The sequence below is a fragment of the Pogoniulus pusillus genome, chromosome 1 (assembly GCF_015220805.1).
Source record: "Pogoniulus pusillus isolate bPogPus1 chromosome 1, bPogPus1.pri, whole genome shotgun sequence".
NCBI lineage: Eukaryota > Metazoa > Chordata > Aves > Piciformes > Lybiidae > Pogoniulus > Pogoniulus pusillus.
The window spans coordinates 7,059,434-7,084,192 of NC_087264.1; the positions used below are offsets into that span (position 1 = coordinate 7,059,434).

At 47.0% G+C, this 24,759-nt stretch overlaps 1 protein-coding gene across 1 annotated transcript in view; it reads right to left on the bottom strand.

Annotated features, from left to right (window-relative positions):
* Positions 1–2,731: 2,731 nt before the first annotated feature.
* Positions 2,732–24,759, bottom strand: part of ESR2 (estrogen receptor 2) — a 65,773-nt gene continuing 43,745 nt past the window's right edge. Inside the window, exons 5-9 of the mRNA XM_064152845.1 lie at positions 22,070–22,369; positions 14,472–14,610; positions 9,808–9,941; positions 8,217–8,391; positions 2,732–4,880 (exon numbers count right to left, since the gene is read on the bottom strand). Of these exons, the coding sequence (XP_064008915.1) occupies positions 4,691–4,880; positions 8,217–8,391; positions 9,808–9,941; positions 14,472–14,610; positions 22,070–22,369 (938 nt within the window). The 3' untranslated portion in view covers positions 2,732–4,690. The remainder of the gene's footprint in view (positions 4,881–8,216; positions 8,392–9,807; positions 9,942–14,471; positions 14,611–22,069; positions 22,370–24,759) is intronic.

Here is a 24,759-nt window from a genome sequence, read left to right on the forward strand (position 1 = left end):
ATGGACATAGGAAATGTGCAGTAAGAACTGTCAGTGGCTATGCTCCTTAGTATATGACATGATGAATGAAGAAGGCTTTTTCTGTTGAGGCAGTAGCAGCAGAAGTTGCCATCTTACAGCATAGCAATCTCAATTTGTGCACTGAAACTGATATTGTTAAAGCTCAACAATGCATGAGGAGTGTAGGTGACTCCTATGAGCAAAGATAGAGAGTTAAAAAACCCCATCAATATCATAAATAATATGAAGTCTTGGCTATGAAACCCTGTGCCATTTAACTCACCATAGAATCATAGAATCAACCAGGTTGGAAGAGACCTCCAAGATCATCCAGTCCAACCTATCACCCAGCCCTATCCAGTCAACTAGACCACGGCACCAAGTGCCTCATCCAGTCTTTTCTTGAAGACCCCCAGGGATGGTGCCTCCACCACCTCCCTGGGCAGCCCATTCCAATGGGAAATCACTCTCTCTGTGAAGAACTTCTTCCTAATATCCAGCCTATACCTACCCTGGCACAACTTGAGACTGTGTCCCCTTGTTCTGTTGCTGGTTGCCACACTTCAGTGGTGAAACACTGTGAAAAATGAATGTAACTAAGATTTATTTTCCATATTTTAGCAACCTACTGGCTTGTCACATGCCCCTTCACAACACTCTCTTTAGTACTGGTTTAGGTATGGGCTCAGCACAAGAGCTGACCGCATCCTTGCCTGCTTTGCAGAGTCTTTATCTTGGGAAACAACTAATAGCAAACGGTTTGTTCCGAGGCGAATGGTGATGATAGCAAAGGTGCCTCTTTTACTTGCAGATCATAGAATCATAGAATCAACCAGGTTGGAAGAGACTTCCAAGATCATCCAGTGCAACCTATCACCCAGCCTTATCCAATCAACTAGACCATGGCACTAAGTGCCTCATCTAGTCTTTTCTTGAAGACCCCCAGGGACGGTGCCTCCACCACCTCCCTGGGCAGCCCATTCCAATGCCAATCACTCTCTCTGTGAAGAACTTCTTCCTAACATCCAGCCTAGACCTACCCTCGCACAACTTGAGACTGTGTCCCCTTGTTCTATTGCTGGTTGTCTGGGAGAAGAGGCCACCCCCCACCTGGCTACAATGCCCCTTCAGGTAGTTGTAGACAGTAATAAGATCACCCCTGAGCCTCCTCTTCTCCAGGCTAAACAGGCCCAGCTCCCTCAGCCTCTCCTCATAGGGTTTGTGCTCCAGGCCCCTCACAAGCTTTGTTGCCCTTCTCTGGACATGTTCCAGCACCTCAACATCTCTCTTGAATTGAGGGGCCCAAGGATCACAGAACCCTGCCCCATTGAAAGAAATGGTGCAGCCTACAGCCTGGCTGAAACTAAAAGCAGCTGCTGTGGCAGTGACTGTGGCTGCTGCACTCACAGCAGCCAGGAACACAAGTTATAACCTGCCCTGCCTTCCACAGAGCTGGTCAGAATACACTGAATGTATATGTGATCAATATGCAGCCCTATAAGACAGGTATTCCTGTGACAGACTCTTAGACTGCTCACTTCAGGCACCTCAGACAAAGCCAGGCAAAGCCATCCTTCGTTTTTAACCTTTGCTCTCACGAGCAGCCTGTCTCCCTCGGGCACTTACCTTGGTGGGAAGGGCAGTGAAGGGAGCGAGTGCCATCTAGCTTTGCTGTGTGCTCACTGTGCTTAGCTCTAAGTAGACCCATAACCACAGCTGGATTTCTAACGTAGGTGGGTTAAAGCATGTCCTAGGAATGAGAGCGATTTCATCAGTGCACAGCTACTTTCTGTTGCTTGGACAAAGGAACAACTGTGGATGCACAAAAGCAGGCTCCCTCTGCCAGCTTTGAAAAATCATTTGGTCCCAGCTTAAAGGGAAGAGGCCAGCCTTGCTTTCCCCACAGTTAAGCTCCAAAGCCATCAGACCACCCAGCAGCAGCACTGTGCCTTTCAGGTCCCAGTCATGGCCATGGCCATTAGTGATATTCAGTACACTCAAGCTGACTTTCCACATGAAGCTTTTGTGACACGTTTGTATTTTGAATCTTTTGCAAGCAATCTGAAATTAACATCACAGGCCCTGATCCTGAGAGGGACTTCACCTACCCAGACATCTGCTGGAAAAGCAGATGTGCAAACTCTAAGAAGTCTGGGCAACTGCTGGAGTGTGGTAAGGACAACTTCTTAGTACAGGTGGTGGAAAACCTGGCCAGAGAATAGGCATTGCTGGGCTTACTAAGGAAATCAATAATCCAGCCTCACTCTCCTCCTCTCCTTACAGCACTCACAGCTCATTCATGCTAAAACTGGGACACTTCCTCCCCAGTATCTGAATGGCAGCTTGGCAACTCAGCTTATGCCTGGCAAGGACACAGACATGCTCCACACCAGGAACACAGCATCTGAGAGAATCTGTGGGATACAGACCAATGATAAACCCAATACCTCCCTCAGGAGACCAAGACACTGTTGCCCCATCCTTTTGTCACACAGTACCTGGTTTATAACCTGTGCTGCTTTAGAGATCCAAACGTGAGCATACTTAGACTAATTGAGAGGCAACAGCTGCCAGCTTTTGCCCATTTTGAAACACTAGTAGCAATTTTTAATAGAATTATGTTCAACAAGACAAAAGCAACTGTTGAAATCACATAATTTGCCTGTTTTCACTGTGCTAGAAAGAGCTTCTATGAATCACAACACGTGGCACAAATCTGCAGCACTGTCCTTTGACAGAGTCAGGCCAGAGCAAGTGTCCATTTAAAAGCTAGTCTTATGATTTATACCCAGCTCTGCCCCATGTTCTTGTTAACAGGTTTGTTTAAAGACTGCACACAAATCCAGCACTTCTAAAACAGAGCAAAGAAATGAGCAAAGTCACTTAAACATTTCTTTGAAAAACTGTATTGAACAAAAATATTACACAGGATAAGGAAAAAATCAAAGAACAAGGCCAGAGGCACTGAAGCCAGAACATGATCAAGCCCAGAAAGCACTGAAACACATCTGATCCACAGCAAAAGTTCCCTCAAAGTGGAAGTACCCATAAATTCCAGAGTGTGCTCACATTTTTTTTCTCCTTCCTTTTTGGTAGCAAATATGACACTTATTTTAGAATAGCACTGCTATGTTACAGTTTCTTAATAAAAAGGTAGCTAGTAAAAATTTAGACCAGCAGCAGCATTTGGTATAATACAGGAGCAAAATAAGACAACAGATTTCTGTAAGTCACTGAAAACTCTTTATGCCCTTCCTATGAAAAAATACTGTCCTTGGCTTAAAAAACCCACCAAGCTTGAAGGTTTGAGTAGTTATTCAAAGGTGCAAATGGCATTCCAATCAAAGTCCCCAAACCAGAAGTATCATTGGCTCCAAGTAGACTTTTGATGTGATCTCAATTCCACTTCATTCTACCTGGAATGCCCAGAACATGCATGAATTTTATTTACACATATCCACTGAGAATGGCTGCAATCCTAGCTCACATCAAAATGCAATATTGTCAGTTGCCAGAATGAATGATGCCATCTTGCTGTGTACCCTCAGTGAGATTCAAACAAGTAATTAGACTTGCAAAGCACAGGAAGTGCCCAAACCATCACCTCCTGGCTCCTGGAATGATCCTACACAATATACAAGAACCACAGCATAAGGTGCCATGAACTTTGAACACAAGCAAGCAGCAAACCTGGGGGGCAGCAGGCAAAAGCAGGTCCCAGCTGTCCACCATCTCACCCTCTGCAGGATGGCTACAGGAGGCTTTGGGTAGGCAGGACGTAATTCCACGTGTGAGTCAAAAGGAAGAGGATTTGTTTGTAGCTAATTTCACAAGTTCTGACTAGCAAATCACATATGAATGCAGTTACTAGCCACAGAGCAACCTCTTGTAGCTAATGATAGTAATAGATTGAGCATCATTAATAAATATATAAACAAGTTAATCTCACAGACAAAAGACATTGCAAAGGTCAGCACTGACTGAACTATTCAGACAATTTGGTGAGTGTTAAGAAGAGGTTCAAAAATAGAAACTGAACCTTGCTGCAACACTTCTGAAGAGGCTCTGAACTGGCCCTAGAAGCTATTCTGAATGACCTTCAATGGAAGGCCCTTGCAGCCATTGCGTATTTAAGAACAGAAGAAACTCAATTACGCTGTATATATCTTGGCACTCTTCCTAGATCAGCTGCAATGCAAGGATTCCTCAGGGACCAGCACACGCAGGTAAATGGACCTGTCCCAAACAAGATTGCTCCATGTTTCATACAATCTCAGCCTGAAAGAAGAGATTGGGTGGTCAACACTTAAAAGCCTTGGTCTGGGAGACCTAAGTGTTCACTCTCAGCCCTGACACAGAGCTCTTTTGTCCCCTTAAACCAGTCCCTTCATCTCTAAGTTCACCTGCCTCTGGAGAGGAGAGGCAGGAATCCCTTGTCTCACAGTGCTGTTCTGAGGCTTAACTTCATGAGGTGCTTCTGAAGAATCTCAGAAAAGGCACTATAAAAGTGCAGCTGTTACCATGTCAGAAACACAGAGGTATGTGTCCCACAAGCGGTTCCTGAGAGATCCATGGGCAAATCCAGAAGAGATGAGGACTCACACCTAGTGAGACTTCAGCAGTCCCATCACAGTAGCTTTGTTGTCTCCCATACCTTTGGAAAAGCTTCTCATTTCCAGATTCAGCAGAGTCACTGGGCTGCCCCGTTCCGCAGAGCGTCTCCAGTCTCCACCTGCTCCAAAGTGCCGAACTCGGCATGGGTGACAGGGGACTTCCTTTGCCCTCTGAGAGTGTGTGCGTTCAACATCTCCAGCAGCAAGTCATACACTGGGACCACGTTTTTGCACTTCATGCTGAGGAGATGCTCCATTCCCTTGTTACTGTGAAGACAACAGAAAATAAGTCAGCAATCTGGGTCCAATAATGCAGAGAAGGAAACCACACTCATGACTTTAAAAGAGTCTTTGGTTTTCATTTGGAGTTGTGGCAGTTTGAGCTGAGTTTCTAGCTCAAACATAGGGGAAAGATGAACACTCCAGGGTTAGGCCACATAATGGCAACAATAGATAAATTAATATAGTTTCATTGAAGCATCAAGAGCTTAATGTCTAGAAGAAACACGTGGTTGACCACTTGGTTTCTGGAGTAGAGAATATAGAGGGTCAGAAGCAAACTATACACCGACAGAGAAAGAGATCCTTGCTGCTTATGAAGGTGTAAAAGCTGCTTCAGAAGTAATTGGAACAGACTCTCAGCTTCTTTTGCTCCCACATTACCAGTTTTGAACTGGATGTTTAAGGGAAAGGGGTCATCACCACATCATGCAACCGATGTTACCTGGTCTAAGTGGATGGCTCTCATAACACAGCGAGCACGCATGGGGAGTTTTGAACAACCTGGCATAGTGGAGATGATCACCAGCTGGCCAGAAGGCACAAACTGTATAAATCCTCCAGAGGAGCGAGTAAATTGGGCTGAGGAAGCTCCTCCTTACAGTGATTTGTCTAAAGAAGAAAGGAACTATGCTCTATTTACTGATGGTTCCTGTCGCCTTATTGGAAGCAAGTGAAAATGGAGAGCTGCAGTTTGGAGCCCTATACAAGCAGTGGCTGAAGCACAGCTTGTTCTCCCCCTTCTTCTGCTGGCTTCTAGACATTAAGCTCTTGATGCTCCAATGAAATAATTTATCTATTGTGGCCATTACATGGCCTATCCCTGGAATGTTCATCTTTCCCCTACGTCTGAGCTAGAAAATCAGCTCAAACGGCCACAAGAGTTAGAAAGGTTTAGCTGCTGTAGTCCCTGAGATCACTTACTGCTCTCAACAGTAACAACACCCCAGTACTTCAAACCTGGTTTACTTTTTAGAGAACCAAGACTTGTTTGACACTGCACAAGCTGCAGAAAGTAGTGCACCTGCTGAAATCAAAGAGAAGGCCTCCACCATGCTGCAAACAGGGGAGGCCCACATGCTGCAGTGCTACACAGAAGGGGAATTTACAATGTGTAGCTCTGGTGACTACCTGCTTCTGGATTTGGTGGGCGGAACACTGCTGGATAAGGAATTGCCTGGATGGTCACACCAGAGAGCTGTGATCAATGGCACAATTCAAGAAAGATGTTGAGGTGCTGGAACATGTCCAGAGAAGGGCAACAAAGCTGGTGAGGGGCCTGGAGCACAAATCCTATGAGGAGAGGCTGAGGGAGCTGGGGGTGTTTAGCCAGGAGAAGAGGAGGCTCAGGGGTGATCTTATTACTGTCTACAACTACCTGAAGGGACATTGTAGCCAGGTGGGGGGTGGCCTCTTCTCCCAGGTAACCAGCAATAGAACAAGGGGACACAGTCTCAAGTTGTGCCAGGGTAGGTCTAGGCTGGATGTTAGGAAGAAGTTCTTCACAGAGAGAGTGATTTCCCATTGGAATGGGCTGCCCAGGGAGGTGGTGGAGGCACCATCCCTGGGGGTCTTCAAGCAAAGCCTGGCTGAGGCACTTAGTGCCGTGGTCTAGTTGACTGGATAAGGCTGGGCGCTAGGTTGGACTGGATGATCTTGGAGGTCTCTTCCAACCTGGTTGATTCTATGATTCTATGATTCTATACAATGTCTACCTGGAGACCAGTGACAAGTGGCTTCCCTCAGGGGTCAGTGCTGGGCCCAGTGCTGTTTAACATCTTTGTCAGTGATGTGGACAGAGGAATTGAGTGCTGTGGGAGAATTTCTCCTGCAGCGGGGCATGAGCTGTAAACATGAGAACTTGTAATGGGAGAAAGTCCTTGAGCTGGAAGGCACTGTGAGCAACCCACACACACCTGCTGGGGGCTGCCATCTGCCAGCCCCTGGGGCGGACATAGCTCCAGAGGGCTGACCCTGCCAGCCCCCTGAGGTGGAACCACGGGCTGTTTTGATAAGGGTAACCTACCTGCACCCTGCATGTGGCTTGGGGCCAATCTGTATTGTCCACTTGTGCCAGCCCCAGGCTGGCTGGATACACCTCCTCTGAGCACTATATAAGACAGTGCACTACCCTAATAAAGCTGTACTGATGCATAGAAGCTGCTGTCTCGAGTCATCAGTGCCCCGATCTCACCTCTCGCCAGCCTCCGGACCCCAACAGAGTGCACCCTCAATAAGATTGCAGATGGCACCATCTGCGTGGCACAGTTGACTTGTTAGAGGGCAGGGATCCATCCAGAGGGACCTGGACAGGCTGGAGAGGTGGGCCCAGGCCAAACTCATGACATTCAACAAGGCCAAGTGTAAGGTCCTGCACCTGGGTCAGTGCAATCCCAAGCACAGATACAGGCTGGGTGGGGAATGGCTGGAGAGCAGCCCTGAGGAAAAGGACCTGGGGGTCTGGGTTGATGAAAAGCTCAACATGAGCAGGCAGTGTGCACATGCAGCCCAGACAGCAACTGTGTGCTGGGCTGCAGCAAGAGCAGTGTGGCCAGCAGGGCAAGGGAGGGGATTCTACCCCTTTACTCTGCTCTCATTAGACCCCACCTGGAGTACTGTGTACAGTTCTGGAGCCCCCAGCACAAGAGGGACATGGAACTGTTAGAGCAAGTCCAGAGGAGGCCACAAAGATGCTCAGAGGGCTGCAGCAGCTCTGCTATAAGGACAGGCTACAAGAGTTGGGACTCTTCAGCCTGGAGAAGAGAAGGCTTTGAGGAGACCTTATAGTGTCCTTCTAGTATCTGAAGGGGGCCTACAGGAAGGCTGGGGAGGGACTATTGACAAGGTCTTGTAATGACAGGACAAGGAGTAATGGGTTTAAACTGGAAGAGGAGAGATTCAAACTAGATGTTAGGAAAGGGTTCTTCACAGTGAGACACTGGCACAGGTTGCCCAGGGAGGTTGTGGCTGCTTCCTCCCTGGAGGTGTTTAAGGTCAGGTCAGAGCAGCCTGTTCTAGTGGGAGGTGTCCCTGCCTGTGGTGGGGGGTTGGATCTGGATGATCTTTGAGGTGCCTTCCAACCTAAACCACTCCATGATTCTGTGTAATGGACAATTACAGAGTCATGAGGGAGTTTTAGTATCAACGCAGCACTTGACTGTGTTGCCTGTTCAGTTGTGCTGGGAAGGAAAGCCTTACAAAGAAGAGAGATAAAGAGCAGTACCAAGGTTCCCTCTGGAGTGCTCTGGAGTTCAAGCCTGGCTTTGTTGCTGTAACAAGCACACGCTCACACCTTACACAATACCCACACTGTGTACAATTTACCTTGCATGTCTGACGTGAGAGAGAAGCATCAACAAATTGGCCAGCCGAGTTGTCTGCTGCTGTGAGGGGATTCCGCTCTTTGCAATAACCCACACCAGTGCCTCTGTGACTACATTGAGCAGGTGATGCAGTTTCCTGTTGCTTTCAGGTTCCTCTGCTGACAAGGGAAACATGCCTAGCCAGGAAAGAGAAAGAAGGACATCCTGCTCAGGAGGAACCAAATAATCCTAGGGCTGGAATTTTTTTTCTGATGTAACATTTCAGCAGGATTAGGGAAGATACATTTGTGATATCTCGCTTCAAGACTGGACAGTTGATGCTCCATCTGGCACACCAAGCTCTGATTTACATTCCTTTGCTAAAACTTGAAGGGCTCTTCGTTTGAAAACTGAGTCACCAAGCCAAGTCCTACCAGGACATGTTGAACATAGACCCTTCAGTCCAGAGAATGGATGCACTCTCCGGCTTCCATTTTTTACCCCCTTGGAATCACTCAGTACCTTGTAGTTTAGTACCTATTATGGATTACATCATTCTGCTTCCTCTACTGCCTTCTTGCTGAGAAATACCTTTTTTTCTCTGATTATATCATATAATCACAGAATCAGTCAGAGTTGGAAGGGATTACAAGGATCACCTAGTTCCAACCCCCCTCTCATGGGGGTTGGAACTGAGAGAGTTGGGGCTGTTGAGTCTGGAAAAGAGGAGACTCCAAGATGACCTTCTTGTGGCCTTCCAGTATCTGAAGGGGGGCTACAAAAAGCTGTGGAGGGACTTTTTAGGCTATCAGGGAGTGACAGGACTAGGGAGAATTGAGCAAAGTTGGAGGTGGGGAGATTCAGCCTGGATGTGAGGAGGAAGTTGTTGAGCATGAGAGTGGTGAGAGCCTGGAATGGGTTGTCCAGGGGGATGGTTGAGGCCCCATGCCTGGAGGTGTTTAAGGCCAGGCTGGCTGAGGCTGTGGCCAGCCTGATCATCTAGGGTAGGGCGTCCCTGCCCATGGTAGGGGCATTGGAAGTAGATGATCCTTGTGTTCCCTTCCAACTCTGACTGATTCTATGATTCTATGAGTAAGGAATATTGAAGCCAAATTTTGTGCCATGGTTTAGTTGATTGGACAGGGCTGGGTGCTAGGTTGGACTGGATGCTCTTGGAGGTTTCTTCTAACCTGGTTGATTCTCTCATTCAGTGGAGTAACTAGTCTTGCCAGAACTAAGAATTAAGGATAAGTCGGTAGAGCTGTACAGCAAATTTACACGTTACCAGGACCCACAAAGGTGCATTGGAGCCAAAGTTCTCGTTGAAAAGGCCATACCCACAGCCTGCTCCATGAGCCCCACCCTGTTGTAGCTTCCAGCCTTTGGGTTTATTTCAAGCAGCTCTTACAAGAGGACAAAGACTCTAAATCCAGCAAATAAGATAGCTCACACAAGTTTCTTGAGCAAAAGTCCTCCCAGTCTGACAGTCAAAAGTCCTTTCCTCTTGCACTCTTCCACCACTTTATCTCCTGGGGTATTTCTGTCATTTTCAGAGGCTGATTTCCAGCCACCCTCAAAATAAAAAGTACAATTTGGGGAGTGTTAATACTCACTGGAATTGAGGAGGATCATTGCCTTGACACATAGATACTCCTTGTGCTGCAGCTTCAGCTCTCGAAACCTTGAGGTCATGGCCAGGAGCATATCAAAAATCTCCAAAATTCCCTCTACACATTTCCCTTCATCCCTGTGGAAACACATGTAAAATGTCACCCAAAAAGCAGAATTCAGGATCTCTGTCTGACAGCCAGATAAAGGAGGCTGCAGAAGGCCTTTTCATCTCATCTGACAGCCAGATAAAGGAGGCTGCAGAAGGCCTTTTCATCTCATCTTTGGGAGAATTTGGAAGGTTCTGTCATGAAATCCAAATTGAAAATTACACTGGTATCAAAGGTTATCATCTCTAACAAAAACTGATTTTAAAGCACAGGCAGGATTGCTACCGGGTTAAGTACGACCATATAATACTGAAAGTATTTTTTTTTCATGCTAAAGCAGAGTGTTTGCAAGATTCCTCTGTAACATCATGTACCAGCAGGGAAGAATGCAGACAAATTTGACCTGGGCTTCAGATTGGTAAAAAGTCCGGGGTGGGGGGGGTGGGGGGGGGGGAGAAATCTGCTGTCTTCCTTAGGTTTAAAATATCTATTACCCTTTTCAACCTGGGGAAATTCAGATCTGTACCAGTTCTGCAGCTTGAGCTCACTAATAATCATCATCATGGATACAGAAAGCAAAATGGATTAGTAAGGGAAATAAATTGAATTTATAGAAGGTATGAAATAAATTACTATTTGCTCATGTAACATTCAATGCAAGGACACACTGAGGTCCTCCATGCAGTGATAGGCAATTGCTGAACATGTGTGCTATGCTTAGTTCCTCAGGAGCTAATATGTGCTGAATAGAGTGAGCTTATTTGATGCATTCCTTTACCTCCACTAAGACAGAGCAGAGTGGGAGCTAGCAGGCATCTGGGAATGCTGTAATTCCACTTTTTAAAAGACAAGTATATATGAACCTGGTCTGTAACCTGATTGTTTTTATCTGAGCTGAACTTCAGATACATTTCCTACATAACCTCTGCAGGGAAGTACTTCTCTGGTGCCTTGTGTCTTTGTGCTTGTCCTTCTCCAAAGCTTCAAATTCTCCTTTGCTTTGAGGAGCATGGGAAAGTGGGCAGCAAGCAGGCAGCTGCCTTCTGCAGGCACTACCTGCTGCACCTGGTTACTGTTATCTGTCTGTGCACATGCTGCAGCCTGCAGGTTCAGTAGTTTGCTCACAGGATCCAGTAAATGAAAAAAGTTCCTGTCCAGTACATTTCAGGTATTACAAATTTGGTGATGCTCAGTTTCAGACCCATCAGAACGGCTTAGGGTTGTTTGGGCTCTTTTTTTTTTTCCAGATCATAAAATGAGGCCATTCAGTAATCACTTGCAAACAGAAAAAATAACCAAAACCCCAAAGTAAATCTGTTTACATTTAAACATCCTCAAAGAAAAAGTTGCTGGAGGGTGTGAGCAGATGATGGTTTATTATTTAAAAAGGTCTTATTCTTCCAAGAAACTAATTTTACGTGGTCCAACTTATTCACCAGATCTTGAGGCCTGCTTTAGAATCATAGAATCAACCAGGTTGGAAGAGACCTCCAAGATCATCCAGGCCAACCTATCCCCCAGCCCTATCCAGTCAACTAGACCATGGCATTAAGTGCCTCAGCCAGGCTTTGCTTCAACACCTCCAGGGACAGTGACTCCACCACCTCCCTGGGCAGCCCATTCCAATGTCAATCACTCTCTCTGGGAAGAACTTCCTCCTAACATCCAGCTTATGCTTCCCCTGGCACAACTTGAGACTGTGTCCCCTTGTTCTGTTGCTGGTTGTCTGGGAGAAGAGGCCACCCCCCCCCCCGGCTACAACCTCCCTTCAGGTAGTTGTAGACAGTAATAAGATCACCCCTGAGCCTCCTCTTCTCTAGGCTGCACACCCCCAGCTCCCTCAGCCTCTCCTCACAGGGCTGTGTTCCAGGCCCCTCACCAGCTTTGTTGCACTTCTCTGGACACCTTCCAGCACCTCAACATCTCTCTTGAATTGAGGAGCCCAGAACTGGACACAGCACTCAAGCTGTGGCCTGACCAGTGCTGAGTACAGGGGAAGAATAACCTCCCTTGTCCTACTGGCCACACTGTTCCTGATACTGGATCCAGGATGCCATTGGCTCTCTTGGCCACCTGGGCACACTGCTGGCTCATCTTCAGCTACTATCTACTAGTACCCCAAGGTCCTTTCTGCCTGGCTGCTCTCCAGCCACTCAGTCCCCAGCCTGTAGTGCTGTTTGGGGTTGTTGTGGCCAAAGTGCAGATCTCTGCACTTGGCCTTGTTAAATCTCATTGCATTGGCCTCTGCCCACCCATCCATCCTGTCCAGGTCCCTCTGCAGGGCTCTCCTACCTTCACTGAAGAAGTTTCTTCTAATTTCCAATCTAAACATCGCCTGGTACAAGTTGAGGCCATTTCCTTTCATCCTACCACTTGTTACTAGGGAGAAGAGGCCAACACCCACCTTGTTAACAACCTCCTTTCAGGTAGTTGTAGAGAGCTGTAAGGCTTTCCCTCAGCCTGCTCTTCTCCAGGCTAAATGACTCCAGTTATTTCAGCTGTTCCTTGTAAGACATCTTCTCCAGGCCCTTCTCCAACTTTGTTGCCCTTCTCCGGACCTTCACCAGAGCCTCAATGTCTTTCTTGTAATGAGTGCCCCAACACTGAACACAGTACTGAAGATATGGCCTCAATGGCCTCAGCCCATCCATCCCTCTGTAGAGCAGATCAGCACTTCCACCCAGTTTGGTGTCATCTGCAGATTTACTGAGGGTGCACTCAATTGTCTGCCTAGATCACTGATAAAGGTATTAAATAGAATTAGCTCCAGTACTGAGTCCTGGGGAACACCACTAATGACTGGCCATTTACCCCAAGCAGCACTACAGGTTGGGGACACAGTGTCTGGAGAGCAGCCAGGCAGAAAGAAACCTGGGGGTACTGGTAGAGAGTAGCTGAACATGAGCCAGAAGTGTGGCCTTGTGGGCAGGAGAGCCAATGACATCCTGGCCTGCATCAGGAGTAGTGTGGCCAGTAGGACAAGGGAGGTTATTCTTCCCCTATACTCAGCACTGGTCAGGCCATACCTTGAGTACTGTGTCCAGTTCTGGGCTCCTTGATTCAAGAGAGATGTTGAGGTGCTGGAACATGTCCAGAGAAGGGCAACAAAGTTGTTGAGAGGCCTGGAACACAGCCCTGTGAGAAGAGGCTGAGGGAGCTGGGGGTGTGCAGCCTGCAGAAGAGGAGGCTCAGAGGGGTCCTCATTGCTGTCTACAACTACCTGAAGGGAGGTTGTAGCCAGGTGGGGTTGGTCTCTTCTGCCAGGCAAGCAGCAAGAGAACAACGGGACACAGTCTCAAGTTGTGCCAGGTCTAGGCTGGATGTGAGGAGGAAGTTGTTGTCAGAGAGAGTGATTGGCATTGGAATGGGCTGCCCAGGGAGGTGGTGGAGTCACCATCCCTGGAGGTGTTGAAGAAAAGCCTGGATGAGGCACTTAGTGCCATGGTCTAGTTGACTGGCTAGGGCTGGGTGCTAGGTTGGCCTGGATGATCTTGGAGGTCTCTTCTGACCTGGTTGATTCTATGATTCTATGAACTGGATTTAACTCCATTCACTACTAACCTTTTTACCCATTTTTTACCAGTGAAGCATCCACCCATCCAAGCCAGCAGCAGCTGGTGTCTCCAGGAGGATGCTGTGGGAGACAGTGCCAAAGGCTTAACTAAAGTCCAGGTACACATTATTCACAGCCTTCACCTCATGCTCTAAGTGAGTCACCTTGTTGTAGAAGGAGTTTAGGTTCATCAAACAGGAGCTGCCCTTCATGAATCTGTGCTGACTGGGCCTTATCATCTCTTTGCCCTGCACATGCTACATAATGGTACTCATGATGATCTGCTCCATAACTTTCCCTGGTGCTGAGGTCAGACTGATAGGTCTGTAGCTCCTCTTGTAGATAGACATCCATTTGCCAATCTCCAGTTAACTGGAGCCTCCCTGTTTAGCCAGGACTGCTGTTAAGTGATGGAAAGTGGCTTGGTGAGCACTTCTGCCAGCTCACTCAGTACCCTCAGATGTATGCCATCTGGCCCCATAGCTGTATGTCTAAGTGGTGCAGCAGGTCACTAACCAACTCATCTTGATTACAAGAGCTTCATTCTTCTCTCCATCCCTATCTTCTAGGTCAGAGGGCTGGGTACTTAAAATTAAAATACAGCCTGACATAATGTCTGGGCTTTTTTGAAGGGTGGGAGTAGAAAATCTATCAGCTGTAAAAAAGCAACTGACAGTGTAGCACATTGTGATGTGTCCACAAATTCAGCAGCTACAGGCCTGGACCAAACAGAACCAAAACTAACCAAAGAGATGAAAAATGCAGAGAAGTTCACATGTGCTTCAGGAATTAAGGAACTGGAAGGTTCAGCAATACTGCTTATACTTACCATTCCTTAAGCTCTGGTAAGAATGTGGAGCTTTAGGACATCATTGTTACAAGTAAAGAAGATTGCTCAATAAATTATTATTAACACCACCCATACTTAATTCTTCTTCCTCTTACTCTTCATTCCACCTCCCAGCATGCCAATAGGAAGTGTTCTCCAGAAGTTTATTTCTCTTACCTGTCTAGTACAAGGTCTGGTGCAAAAATTAGTTTCCCAGGATGGTCAATTGATCTCCACATCAAACCAATCATTAAAACTTCCATCCAGCAGCTCTCCAGGAGTCTTACTTGATCATAAAGGCTGAGATCAACAAACCCTAAAATTATGAAAATAGCATAAAATAAGCCAATGTGTTTATGTCTCTGTTTTGATAAGGCAGACTGAGACTGTGGGAAAGAAGAAGAAAGAATTAGGAGTTGTAAAGAAAGCCAGAAAAGGCAGCACTGGCACCAGAAGGATCATATTGCCATCTCACATAGGCACATGAATTGTTATTGCCAGACCTTGCACAAGCAATTGGGCAAAAGGCAGAGTGATGTTCAAGGGTAACTACTCCCATACAGCTGGTGAAACTCATGGGACTGCAGAGGACTTCTTACTTTGAGCATGACAGAACACTGGAATGGGCTGCCCAGAGATGCTGTGGAGTCTCCTTCTCTGGAGGCTTTCAAAACCTGCTTGGATGCATTCCCGTGCAGCCTGACCCGGGTGAACCTGCTTGAGCAGGGAGGTTGGACTAGATGATCTCTGCAGGTCACTTCCAACCTTCACTATTCTATGATTCTGGATTCTGTAACCTGCCTTATGTTTCACCACCTCTTTAGAGGTCCCATAGCCTCCTGAGAGGCACCAAGGAATCACTCAGGAAGCTTCCATTTGTTGGAGATGACTGTTGCACTGCAGAGGATTTCTGACAAAAGGAAACCTGTTCTGCCCCCAGAATACAGCTGGCTGCCACATGCAGCATCTTTTTTTCTCTCATAGGACAGGTGTGTTTCTGGGGTTTTGGGGGTATCTATGAGAGAACCCATATCTTGCTGCTTCTGTGTTATCATCCCCTGTGGAAATGACATATGTTGACCTCATCCTATCCTGTTCCTGCTGCCTTCTTCCCAAGAACTACAGTAAAGAAAAAGTCAAAAATAGAAGAAAAAGAGTACCTGACTACAAGGCTACCTGGTGAAGGTAGCAGTGTCCCCATGGCCTCCATACACAGCATCTCAGAGACAAGAACAGAATAAATGTGGTTGCACAGAAACTTGTACCCAGCATTAAGTTCTCTCCAGAACTTAGAGCAAAGTATCAGTGAACACAAGCCAAGGGAAAAGGCAAGCATTGCTCTCCCTTTCCCTCTCCCAGCAAAACACATTGGGGGGGGGGAAAGTATTCATAGAAGCCAAATAGAGAGGAATAAAATTTACATTCCCCAAACCTTGGGTGTAGAAACTTGTACCCAGCATTAAGTTCTCTCCAGAACTTAGAGCAAGGAATCAGTGAACACAAGCCAAAGGAAAAGATAAGCATTGCCCTCCCTTTCCCTCTCTCCAAGCAAAACACACTGAGGGAGAAGTATTCACAGAAGCCAAATAAAGAGAAACAAAATTTGCATACCCCAAACCAAAGGCCAGAAGTCTAATTAGCCAAAAGCAGGCATGAAAACAAGCTCCTCAGTCAAGGAATAAAAGATAGGTATGATGGAGACCAGGTTAGTGAAGAAGAGTTTTCAAAGCAGAGTTGCTTTAGATAGGTCTCATAGCAAAGGGATGTAATTTTCAGATGAGCTGGCATCTATGACTGTGCACAGTTGGTTGCAGCCTGGCCATGGAAGGCAGGTTTCATAGAATCATAGAATCAACCAGGTTGGAAGAGACCTCCAAGATCATCCAGTCCAACCTAGCACCCAGCCCTATCCAGTCAACCAGACCACAGCACTAAGTGCCTCATCCAGTCTTTTCTTGAACACCTCAAGGGATGGTGCCTCCACCACCTCCCTGGGCAGCCCATTCCTGTAATTCTTGCCAGTTGTCTGAGGTCTTAGAGTAGATACAGTACACCTCTGCTGTCAAAGACTCTGCAGCCAGTCACTTGTACAAATGGTCCATTATTAAACTGTTGGGCTGGTAACAGCCCCAGGTTGATAGAGAATCGTAGAATGGTTTAGGTTGGAAAGGACCTCAAAGATCATCCATTTCCCACCCCCTGCCATAGGCAGGGGCACCTCCCACTAGAACAGGTTGCTCAAGGCCTCATCCAGCCTGGCCTTAAACATCTCCAGGGATTAAGCAGCCACAACCTCCCTAGGCAACCTGTGCCAGTGTCTCACCACTGTCACTGTAAAGAACTTCTTCCTAATATCTAGTTTAAATCTCCCCTCTTCCAGTTTAAACCCATTCCCCCTTGTCTTGTCATTACAAGACCTTGTCAATAGTCCCTCCCCAGTCTTCCTGTAGGCCCCCTTCAGATACTGGAAGGCCACTATAAGGTCTCCTTGAAGCCTTCTCTTCTCCAGACTGAAGAGCCCCAACTCTTGTAGCCTGTCATCATAGCAGAGCTGCTGCAGCCCTCTGAGCATCTTCGTGGCCTCCTCTGGACTCGCTCCAACAATTCCATGTCCCTCTTGTGCTGGGGTCTCCAGAACTGCACACAGTACTCCAGGTGGGGTCTGATGAGAGTGAAGGGGGAGTGCCAGCATTGCTAAAAGCATCAAATCAAACCCTGCTGCATGTTTTGTAAGAAGGACAAAGAGGAGTCTGTGAGCAGTACCTTCCCTCCTGGATTTCACTGCCACAACATTGACTACAGAATCCACTGCCAACAACAGCTTATCTGCCACACACACACCCTCTTCTAATTTTAAAAGTGCTTTTAGAAGAGTAATCATGGATGTGTGAATAGTATAAACTGACAGTGGCAGTTTCCCAGGAAACAACAGCCCAAAGACACTGCAAGAGTTTGTTTATGTAAACATTTAAACAAGGATGTGCTGATTTCTCTAACATAAACAACCAATACAGGGTGAAAACTGAGAGGGCAGACCAAGCTGCAGTGTGCAATCCACAGATACCTAAAGATCCAGATTTATCCTGGACAGACTAAACATGCATTATCAGCACCACCATTGAGCACAGATATTTTTCTCTTATGAGCAAATCTGTTGTTTCTCTCATACTTCCATGATCAGAGCCAAAAACTGATCCTGTGGTTTGTATGTGCTGATTTTGTATGATTCTATGATAGCCCAAGGAATGAAGCACAAATCACAGAATCATAGAATCGTAGAATCAACAAGGTTGGAAGAGACCTCCAAGATCATCCAGTCCAACCTAGCACCCAGCCCTATCCAGTCAACTAGACCATGGCACTAAGTGCCTCAGACAGGCTTCTCTTGAAGACCTCAAGGGACAGCGACTCCACCACCTCCCTGGGCAGCCCATTCCAATGCCAATCACTCTCTCAGTGAAGAACTTCCTCCTAACATCCAGCCTAGACTTTCCCCTGGCACAACTTGAGACTGTGTCCCCTTGTTCTGTTGCTGCTTGCCTGGCAGAAGAGGCCACCCCCCACCTGGCTACAATGTCCCTTCAGGTAGTTGTAGACAACAATGAGGTCACCCCAGACAGATCCGTATTCTGACCCCAGTGTAACACTGGAATGCCAAAAAGACCTAATGGTAAATATAGTCTTAACTGCAGCATCTCAGCTCTTCCAGTGGCTCAATATCTCTCACCACAAAATTAAGAGCAATATGTTTAAGAAGTTTGTAGCCTATGCTCCAACTTTCTGTATTCAGCACTTGTCTGGTGTCTGAAATAGACTAAGAGGTTACCTGTATGTGTCATTTTTGTCTGCTTTCTGAAACAAACTAAGGGATTGGCTATATGTGGCATTTTTTCCTGTAATTAAGCATCATAATTTAGTTCCTTCTGAACAGTCTTTTTGCTGAAGACTGCCAATTTCCAAGATTTCACATCTTTTCCATATGGATTAATTGCAGACGTTGATTGTGGCATTCCAGCCATGGAAGGCATCCCATCATATTTCTGTGATGGCCACTGTATCATAATTTTCCTGGAAGACAATGGCTTCCAGCTCCTCCTGTTTGTTCCTTAGACTGCATGCATTACTGTAGATGCACTTCAGCTGGTTTAAAGACCTTGCCACCTTTTTGTAGGAAGAAGCCCTAATTCCTACCTGGCTGTTCTCAAGAATTGCTGTGGTTGCTAACTGGTCCGTAATCCAAGAGTTGTTGCTGCTGTGTGGGTCTCCATTCCCTGCCTCTACTGACAGACCTTGCTAACACACCATCCTTCAAGTATGCTGCCCTTGGGATTTATTTCTAGCTAGTCTGGTTTTGTGCCTTTCAAATGCATCTTCAAATCTAATTTGAAGCTCTTTCAATGAGCCCTGCCAGCCCTTGTGCTAGGATTCTTTTCCTGCTTTGAGACAGGTGGATCTCATCTGTTGCCAGCAAGCCTGGTGCCCTGTAAATCAACCTACAATCAAAGCCCTGCTGCAGACACCAGGCTTGGAGTCAGGCACTGATCTGCTGTTTTTCCCTTCTTCACACCCCACATCTGGGGGGACAGATGTGTGTGGCTGTTTGAGCTGATCCTCTAGCTCAGACATAGGGCAGAGATGAACGCTCCAGGGATAGGCCACATAATGGCAACAACAAATAAATTATTATAATTTCATTGGAGCATCAAGAGCTTAATGTCTAGAAGCACAGTTTGTTCTCTCTCTTCTTCTGCTGGCTTTTGCTGCTTGAGCTGTGCCTGCCTATCTTCCCCAGCTGCTGTTTTGGCTGCTGCTGCTTCTGCTGCTTCGCCACTGCTTGACCCTTCCCCCATCTCCCTTAAGGTATTGGGTTTTTTTTTTCTTCCTTCTCTAGTTGTCATCTCTCTTTCCACTGTTATACTATAAGAAATACAATTTCATCTTTCCCTGACTCTCAAAAAAAAAAAAAATCTGTGTTGTGGTGAGTTTTTTTCTCCCTGGGGGAGGGATCTGCCCTAACCCGGGACAATGCGAATGCTACTTGTGCTCCCAGTCCCTTAAGCAGGCATCCCAAGGTCCTGAAGTCTCTCTTCACAGCCCTCAGACTTCTTGTCATGACTTCATCACTTCCTGACTGAAAGATCAGCAGTGGACAGTGGTCCCCAACTGTCCCTTTCTCAGAGTGTGTCAAGGAGATGCATGGGAGAGAAAGTTCTCATTGAAAAGGCCATTGCCGCAGCCAGCCCCACGAGCCCAACCCTCTCATAGCTTCCAGCCTTTGGGTCTTTCCACACACTTCTTACAACAGGAGACAGCTCACACAAGTTTCTGGAGCAGAAGTCCTCACGATCTGACAGCCAGAAGTCCTTTCCTCTTGTTCTCTTCCACCACATTATCACATGTGGCATTTCCGTCACTTTCAGAGGCTGATTTACAGCCACCCTCAAAAGCGTGAGGGAGTGTCAGAGTCAAGTGCATGCTCAGTGGTCTCTTCCAACCTGGTTGATTCTATGATTCTATGATTCTATGAGTACAGGGGAAGAATAACCTCCCTTGTCCTACTGGCCACACTGTTCCTGATGCAGGCCAGGATGCCATTGGCTCTCTTGGCCACCTGGGCACACTGCTGGCTCATCTTCAGCTACTATCTATCAGTACCCCCAGGTCCCTTTCCTCCTGGCTGCTCTCCAGCCACTCAGTCCCCAGCCTATAGCATTGCTTGGGGTTGTTGTGGCCAAAGTGCAAAAATGATTAATATTCAAGAGCATCACACCTAAAGAAGCTTTAATACCTTTGTAATATAAGTTGTCTCTATCTAAAGAGCACACACAGTTTCAGCCCTTGCTGGGCAAACACTGGAGTTGTTAAGAGGCATTAAGCCTAAGAAATCTTTCTCTCTGTCAATAATTGTTAATAATTTGATATGATATTTCCACTTAATAATCAATCCCTGTAATATCCCAAAGCTGTTGCATAAGAACCTGGATTTCATAGTGGTTGGGGGTGGTGTAAATTTGTAAATATTAATTTTAATAAATAATTTTATAAAAAAATCAAAACCACCTCAAATTAATTTCTCACCTCCCCCTAACAGGGAAGGAATAGAGAAAACCCCTCCACGACACTGAGCAACAATGAAAATACAATCTATTAAGCTGAAAGCACAGACAAAACCACAACTACACAGTAGAACTCATCACAGAAGTGGGCCATTAAATACTACACAGGCAAAGAAAACCCCAAACAACAAACCCCATTTTTCCTTCTTATTTAAGCACAAAGGTACTGTTAATGTCAGCATCTGTAAGAAAAAATACAGATATTTTCTTTCTTTTTTTTTGGTGGGTGTCAAATAATAAACTCATAATAATTTAGAGGTGAAAAGGGGCTTCTGACCCAGCTACACAAAAGCAAATACCCAGTTTTACAGAAAGTAACATTATTGTTCTCTGGAACATTAGTGAAGAACTCTGGTTGGTTGGTTTTTATGCTAAGAACTCATGTCCCGACACAGAACTTTGATGGAGATCTTTAACTTCAGGCAAGAACTTTTGACAACTGAAATTCTATGCCCTCAGTTTTAATCATCACTGTTATTTTAACAGAAAAAATAAATGAATCCACATTCAAATGAATGCTCTTAGCTGCCATGTAGTATGGCAGTATCACTTATAATTAGGTACATGTTACACATCACCTCTCTTTTTGGCATTGCTCAAAGAAGATGCTTAGAATAATTGAATTAACCAGGTTGGAAGAGACATCCAGACCAGCCTAGCACCCAGCCCTAGCCAGTCAACTAGACCATGGCACTAAGTGCCTCAGCCAGGCTGTTTCTGAACATCTCCAGGGACAACGACTCCACCACCTCCCTGGTCAGCCCATTCCAACGCCAATCACTCTCTCTGCCAACAACTTCCTCCTAACATCCAGCCTAGACCTTGTCTCTTTGTCTCACTTGAGACTGTGTCCCCTTGTTCTATTGCTGGTTGCCTGGCAGAAGAGACCAACCTCCACCTAGCTACAGCCTCCCTTCAGGTAGATGTAGACAGCAATGAAGCCTGCCCTGAGCCTCCTCTTCTCCAGGCTGCACACCCCCAGCTCCCTCAGCCTCTCCTCACAAGGCTGTGTTCCAGGCCCCTTACCAGCTTTGTCACCCTTCTCTGGACACATTCCAGCACCTCAACATCTCTCTTGAATTGAGGAGCCCAGAACTGGACACAGCACTCAAGGTGTGGCCTGAGCAGTGCTGAGTACAGGGGCAGAATAACCTCCCTTGTCCTGCTGGCCACACTGTTCCTGATGCAGGCCAGGATGCCATTGGCTCTCTTGGCCACCTGGGCTCACTGCTGCCTCATCTTCAGCCTACTATCTACCAGCACCCTCAGGTCCCTTTCTGCCTGGCTGCTCTCCAGCCACTGTCCCCAGCCTGTAGCTACTGCTTGGGGTTGTTGTGGCCAAAATGTAGGACCCTGCACTTGGCCTTGTTCAATCTCATCCCATGGGCCTCTGCCCACCCATCCAGCCTGTCATGGTCCCTCTGCAGGGCTCTCCTGCCCTCCAACAGATCAGCAAATAATGGTCTAGGTAACTGTTTTAAATAAAACACACCCAGGTGAATTACTGAGAGCAATAAATTATCTTTTACTGTATAGGACACAAAGCTTGACCTTGATAGTGCACACTTACCATGCTGTGTTATTATTTCAGGGTAGAGCATTAACATAGATTGTAAAAGCACTGAGTAAAAGAAACAGAACCAAGAATGAAATTCTTACCAGGAATTTTTTTGGCCCAACCAATCATGTGAACCAGTTCTTTGTCTGCCAGTTTGGTCAGGGACATCATCATGGAGGCCTCCGTGAAGGGTTTGCTGGGTCGACTCACCAACACGTTTGGAGGCTCTGCTTCGAGCAGCGTTAAAACAAACTGCTCTGGGCTGACTGTGCTGAAGAGGATCTCTTTCACACGGGTGGCTGCCTCGTTGTATCTCTTGGCTTTGCCAATGCAGTGCATCTGGTCTTCTGAATTGCGATTGCGACGCAGGATGCGATAGCCGCAGCGTTCTCTTCTTGAGCCTGACAAGAGAGGCAGATGCTTGCACTGAAGCATTTCTCTCTCAGTGTGCTACTTTGAGCCTAGCTGGGATATTTTGGTGAGAAGAATTTGAGGGGGAAGTTCTTCACCATGAGAGTGGTGAGACACTGGAATGGGTTGCCCAGGGAGGTGGTTGAGGCCCTGTCCCTGGAAGTGTTTGAGGCCAGGCTGGATGAGGCTGTGGCCAGCCTGATGTAGGGTAGGGTGTCCTTGCCCATGGCAGGGGGGTTGGAACTAGATGATCCTGTCCAACCTATCACCCAGCCCTGTCCAATCAACTAGAGCATGACACTAAGTGCCTCAGCCAGGCTTTTCTAGAACACCTCCAGTGACAGCAACTCCACCACCTCCCTGGGCAGCCCATTCCAATGCCAATCACTCTCTCTGCCAACAACTTCCTCCTAACATCCAGCCTAGAACTCCCCTGCCACAGCTTGAGAATGTGTCCCCTTGTTCTCTTGCTGCTTGCCTGGCAGAAGAGACCAACCCCCACCTGGCTACAGCCTCCCTTCAGGTAGTTGTAGACAGCAATGAGGCCAGCCCTGAGCCTCCTCTTCTCCAGGCTGCACACCCCCAGCTCCCTCAGCCTCTCCTCACAGGGCTGTGCTCCAGGCCTCTCACCAGGAAAGCCTTGTCTTGCTGAATAAGATGCTGGCTGAATGCAGATGGAGGTTACTCAAATGAGGTAGCTTTTCAGGTCACAGTCCTGTGCTGCCTGTAACTGCTGTCGAGTGCCATTTGAGACAATTCATGAGAAGAGTGAGATGAAAAGACCAGTGAGGTACAACCTGAAGGCACTGAAAAGACTGGATAAGGACTAAGAGAGTCTGCCAGGACTTTAATTATGTGGAACTTTCAACTACACATTGCTATCAACCTCATTTGCTGCCTGTTCAGTAAATCCCCTCAGGTGTAAAAGAGAATAAGATGACCATTTAAAAAGTTCTCAGTATTGGAGAACATCCTCTACCTTGAAACCCAAGGGGCTGGAGAATGCAGATAGGCTAAGCTGATTAAAAGAACAGTCCTCAGGTGTGAAGGAATCCAACTGGAACAAGGCATTTGGAACTGGAGGAATTATCAGATGGAAATCCAGCTTAAAGTTTGCATCATCTGGGACAAGGATGGGTTTGCACCCTTAAAAGGACTATGGGCTGCATGAAATTGGTTGAATACTGACAGGACATTTGCAGAGATAATGGATTCAAGGAAATCAATCCATGATTTGCAGAAGCAATTGCTTAGTTGAATGACATTTAACTAGACCAGTGTAGCTGAAGAGCAGTTAAGGAAAGACAGCATGCCAGCAGAGACATGATCTTATGGTAGATTCATGAAATCAGACATGATGAGGATACCCCAAAAAAGGGTTACCTGCAGAACTACACAAGTCACAGAGCAATTTCTTAAACCATCTGTCTGTATAAATCCTGCCTGACAAACCTGGTGGCCTTCTATGAACAAGTCACAACATGAATAGATGAGGGGCGAGCAACTGATGTCATTTACCTGGACCTGAGCAAGGCCTTTGGCACTGTCCTGCACCACATCCTGGTCTCCAAGCTGGTGACACATGGGTTTGATGGGTGGGGCACGAGATGGATAAAGAACTGGCTTGATGGCTGCGCCCAAAGTGTGGCTGTCAATGGGTCCATGTCCAAGTGGAGGTCAGTGACAAGCAGAGTCCCTCAGGGATCAGTCCTGGGACCAGTCTTGTTCAACATCTCTGTCAGTGCCATGGACAGAGGCATTGAGTGCACCTTCAGCAAGTTTGCTGGTGACACCAAGCTGTGTGGTGCAGCAGACAGGCTGGAGGGAAGGGATCCATCCAGAGGGACCTGGACAGGCTGGAGAGGTGGGCACAAGCCAACCTCAGGAGGTTCAACAAGACCAAGTGCAGTGTCCTGCATCTAGGTCGGGGCAATCCCAAGCACAAATCCAGGCTGGGCAGTGAGTGGCTGGAGAGCAGCCCTGAGGAGAGGGACTTGGGGGTGCTGATGGACAAGAAGCTCAACATGAGCCAGCAGTGTGCATTTGCAGCCCAGAGGTTCAACCAGATCCTGGGCTGCATCAGGAGAAGTGTGGCAGGCAGGTCAAGGGAGATGATTCTCCCCCTCTACTCTGCACTGCTGAGACCCCACCTGGAGTACTGCATCCAGTTCTGGAGACCCTGCTACAAGAAGGATGTGGAGATGCTGGAGCATGTCCAGAGAAGGACCACTGTGTTGATCAGAGGGCTGGAGCAGCTCTGCTATGAGGACAGACTGAAAGAGTTGGGGCTGTTCAGTCTGGAGAAGGCTCCCAGGTGACCTTCTTGTGGCCTTCCAGTATCGGAAGGGGACCTACAAAAAAGCTGAGGAGGGACTTTTCA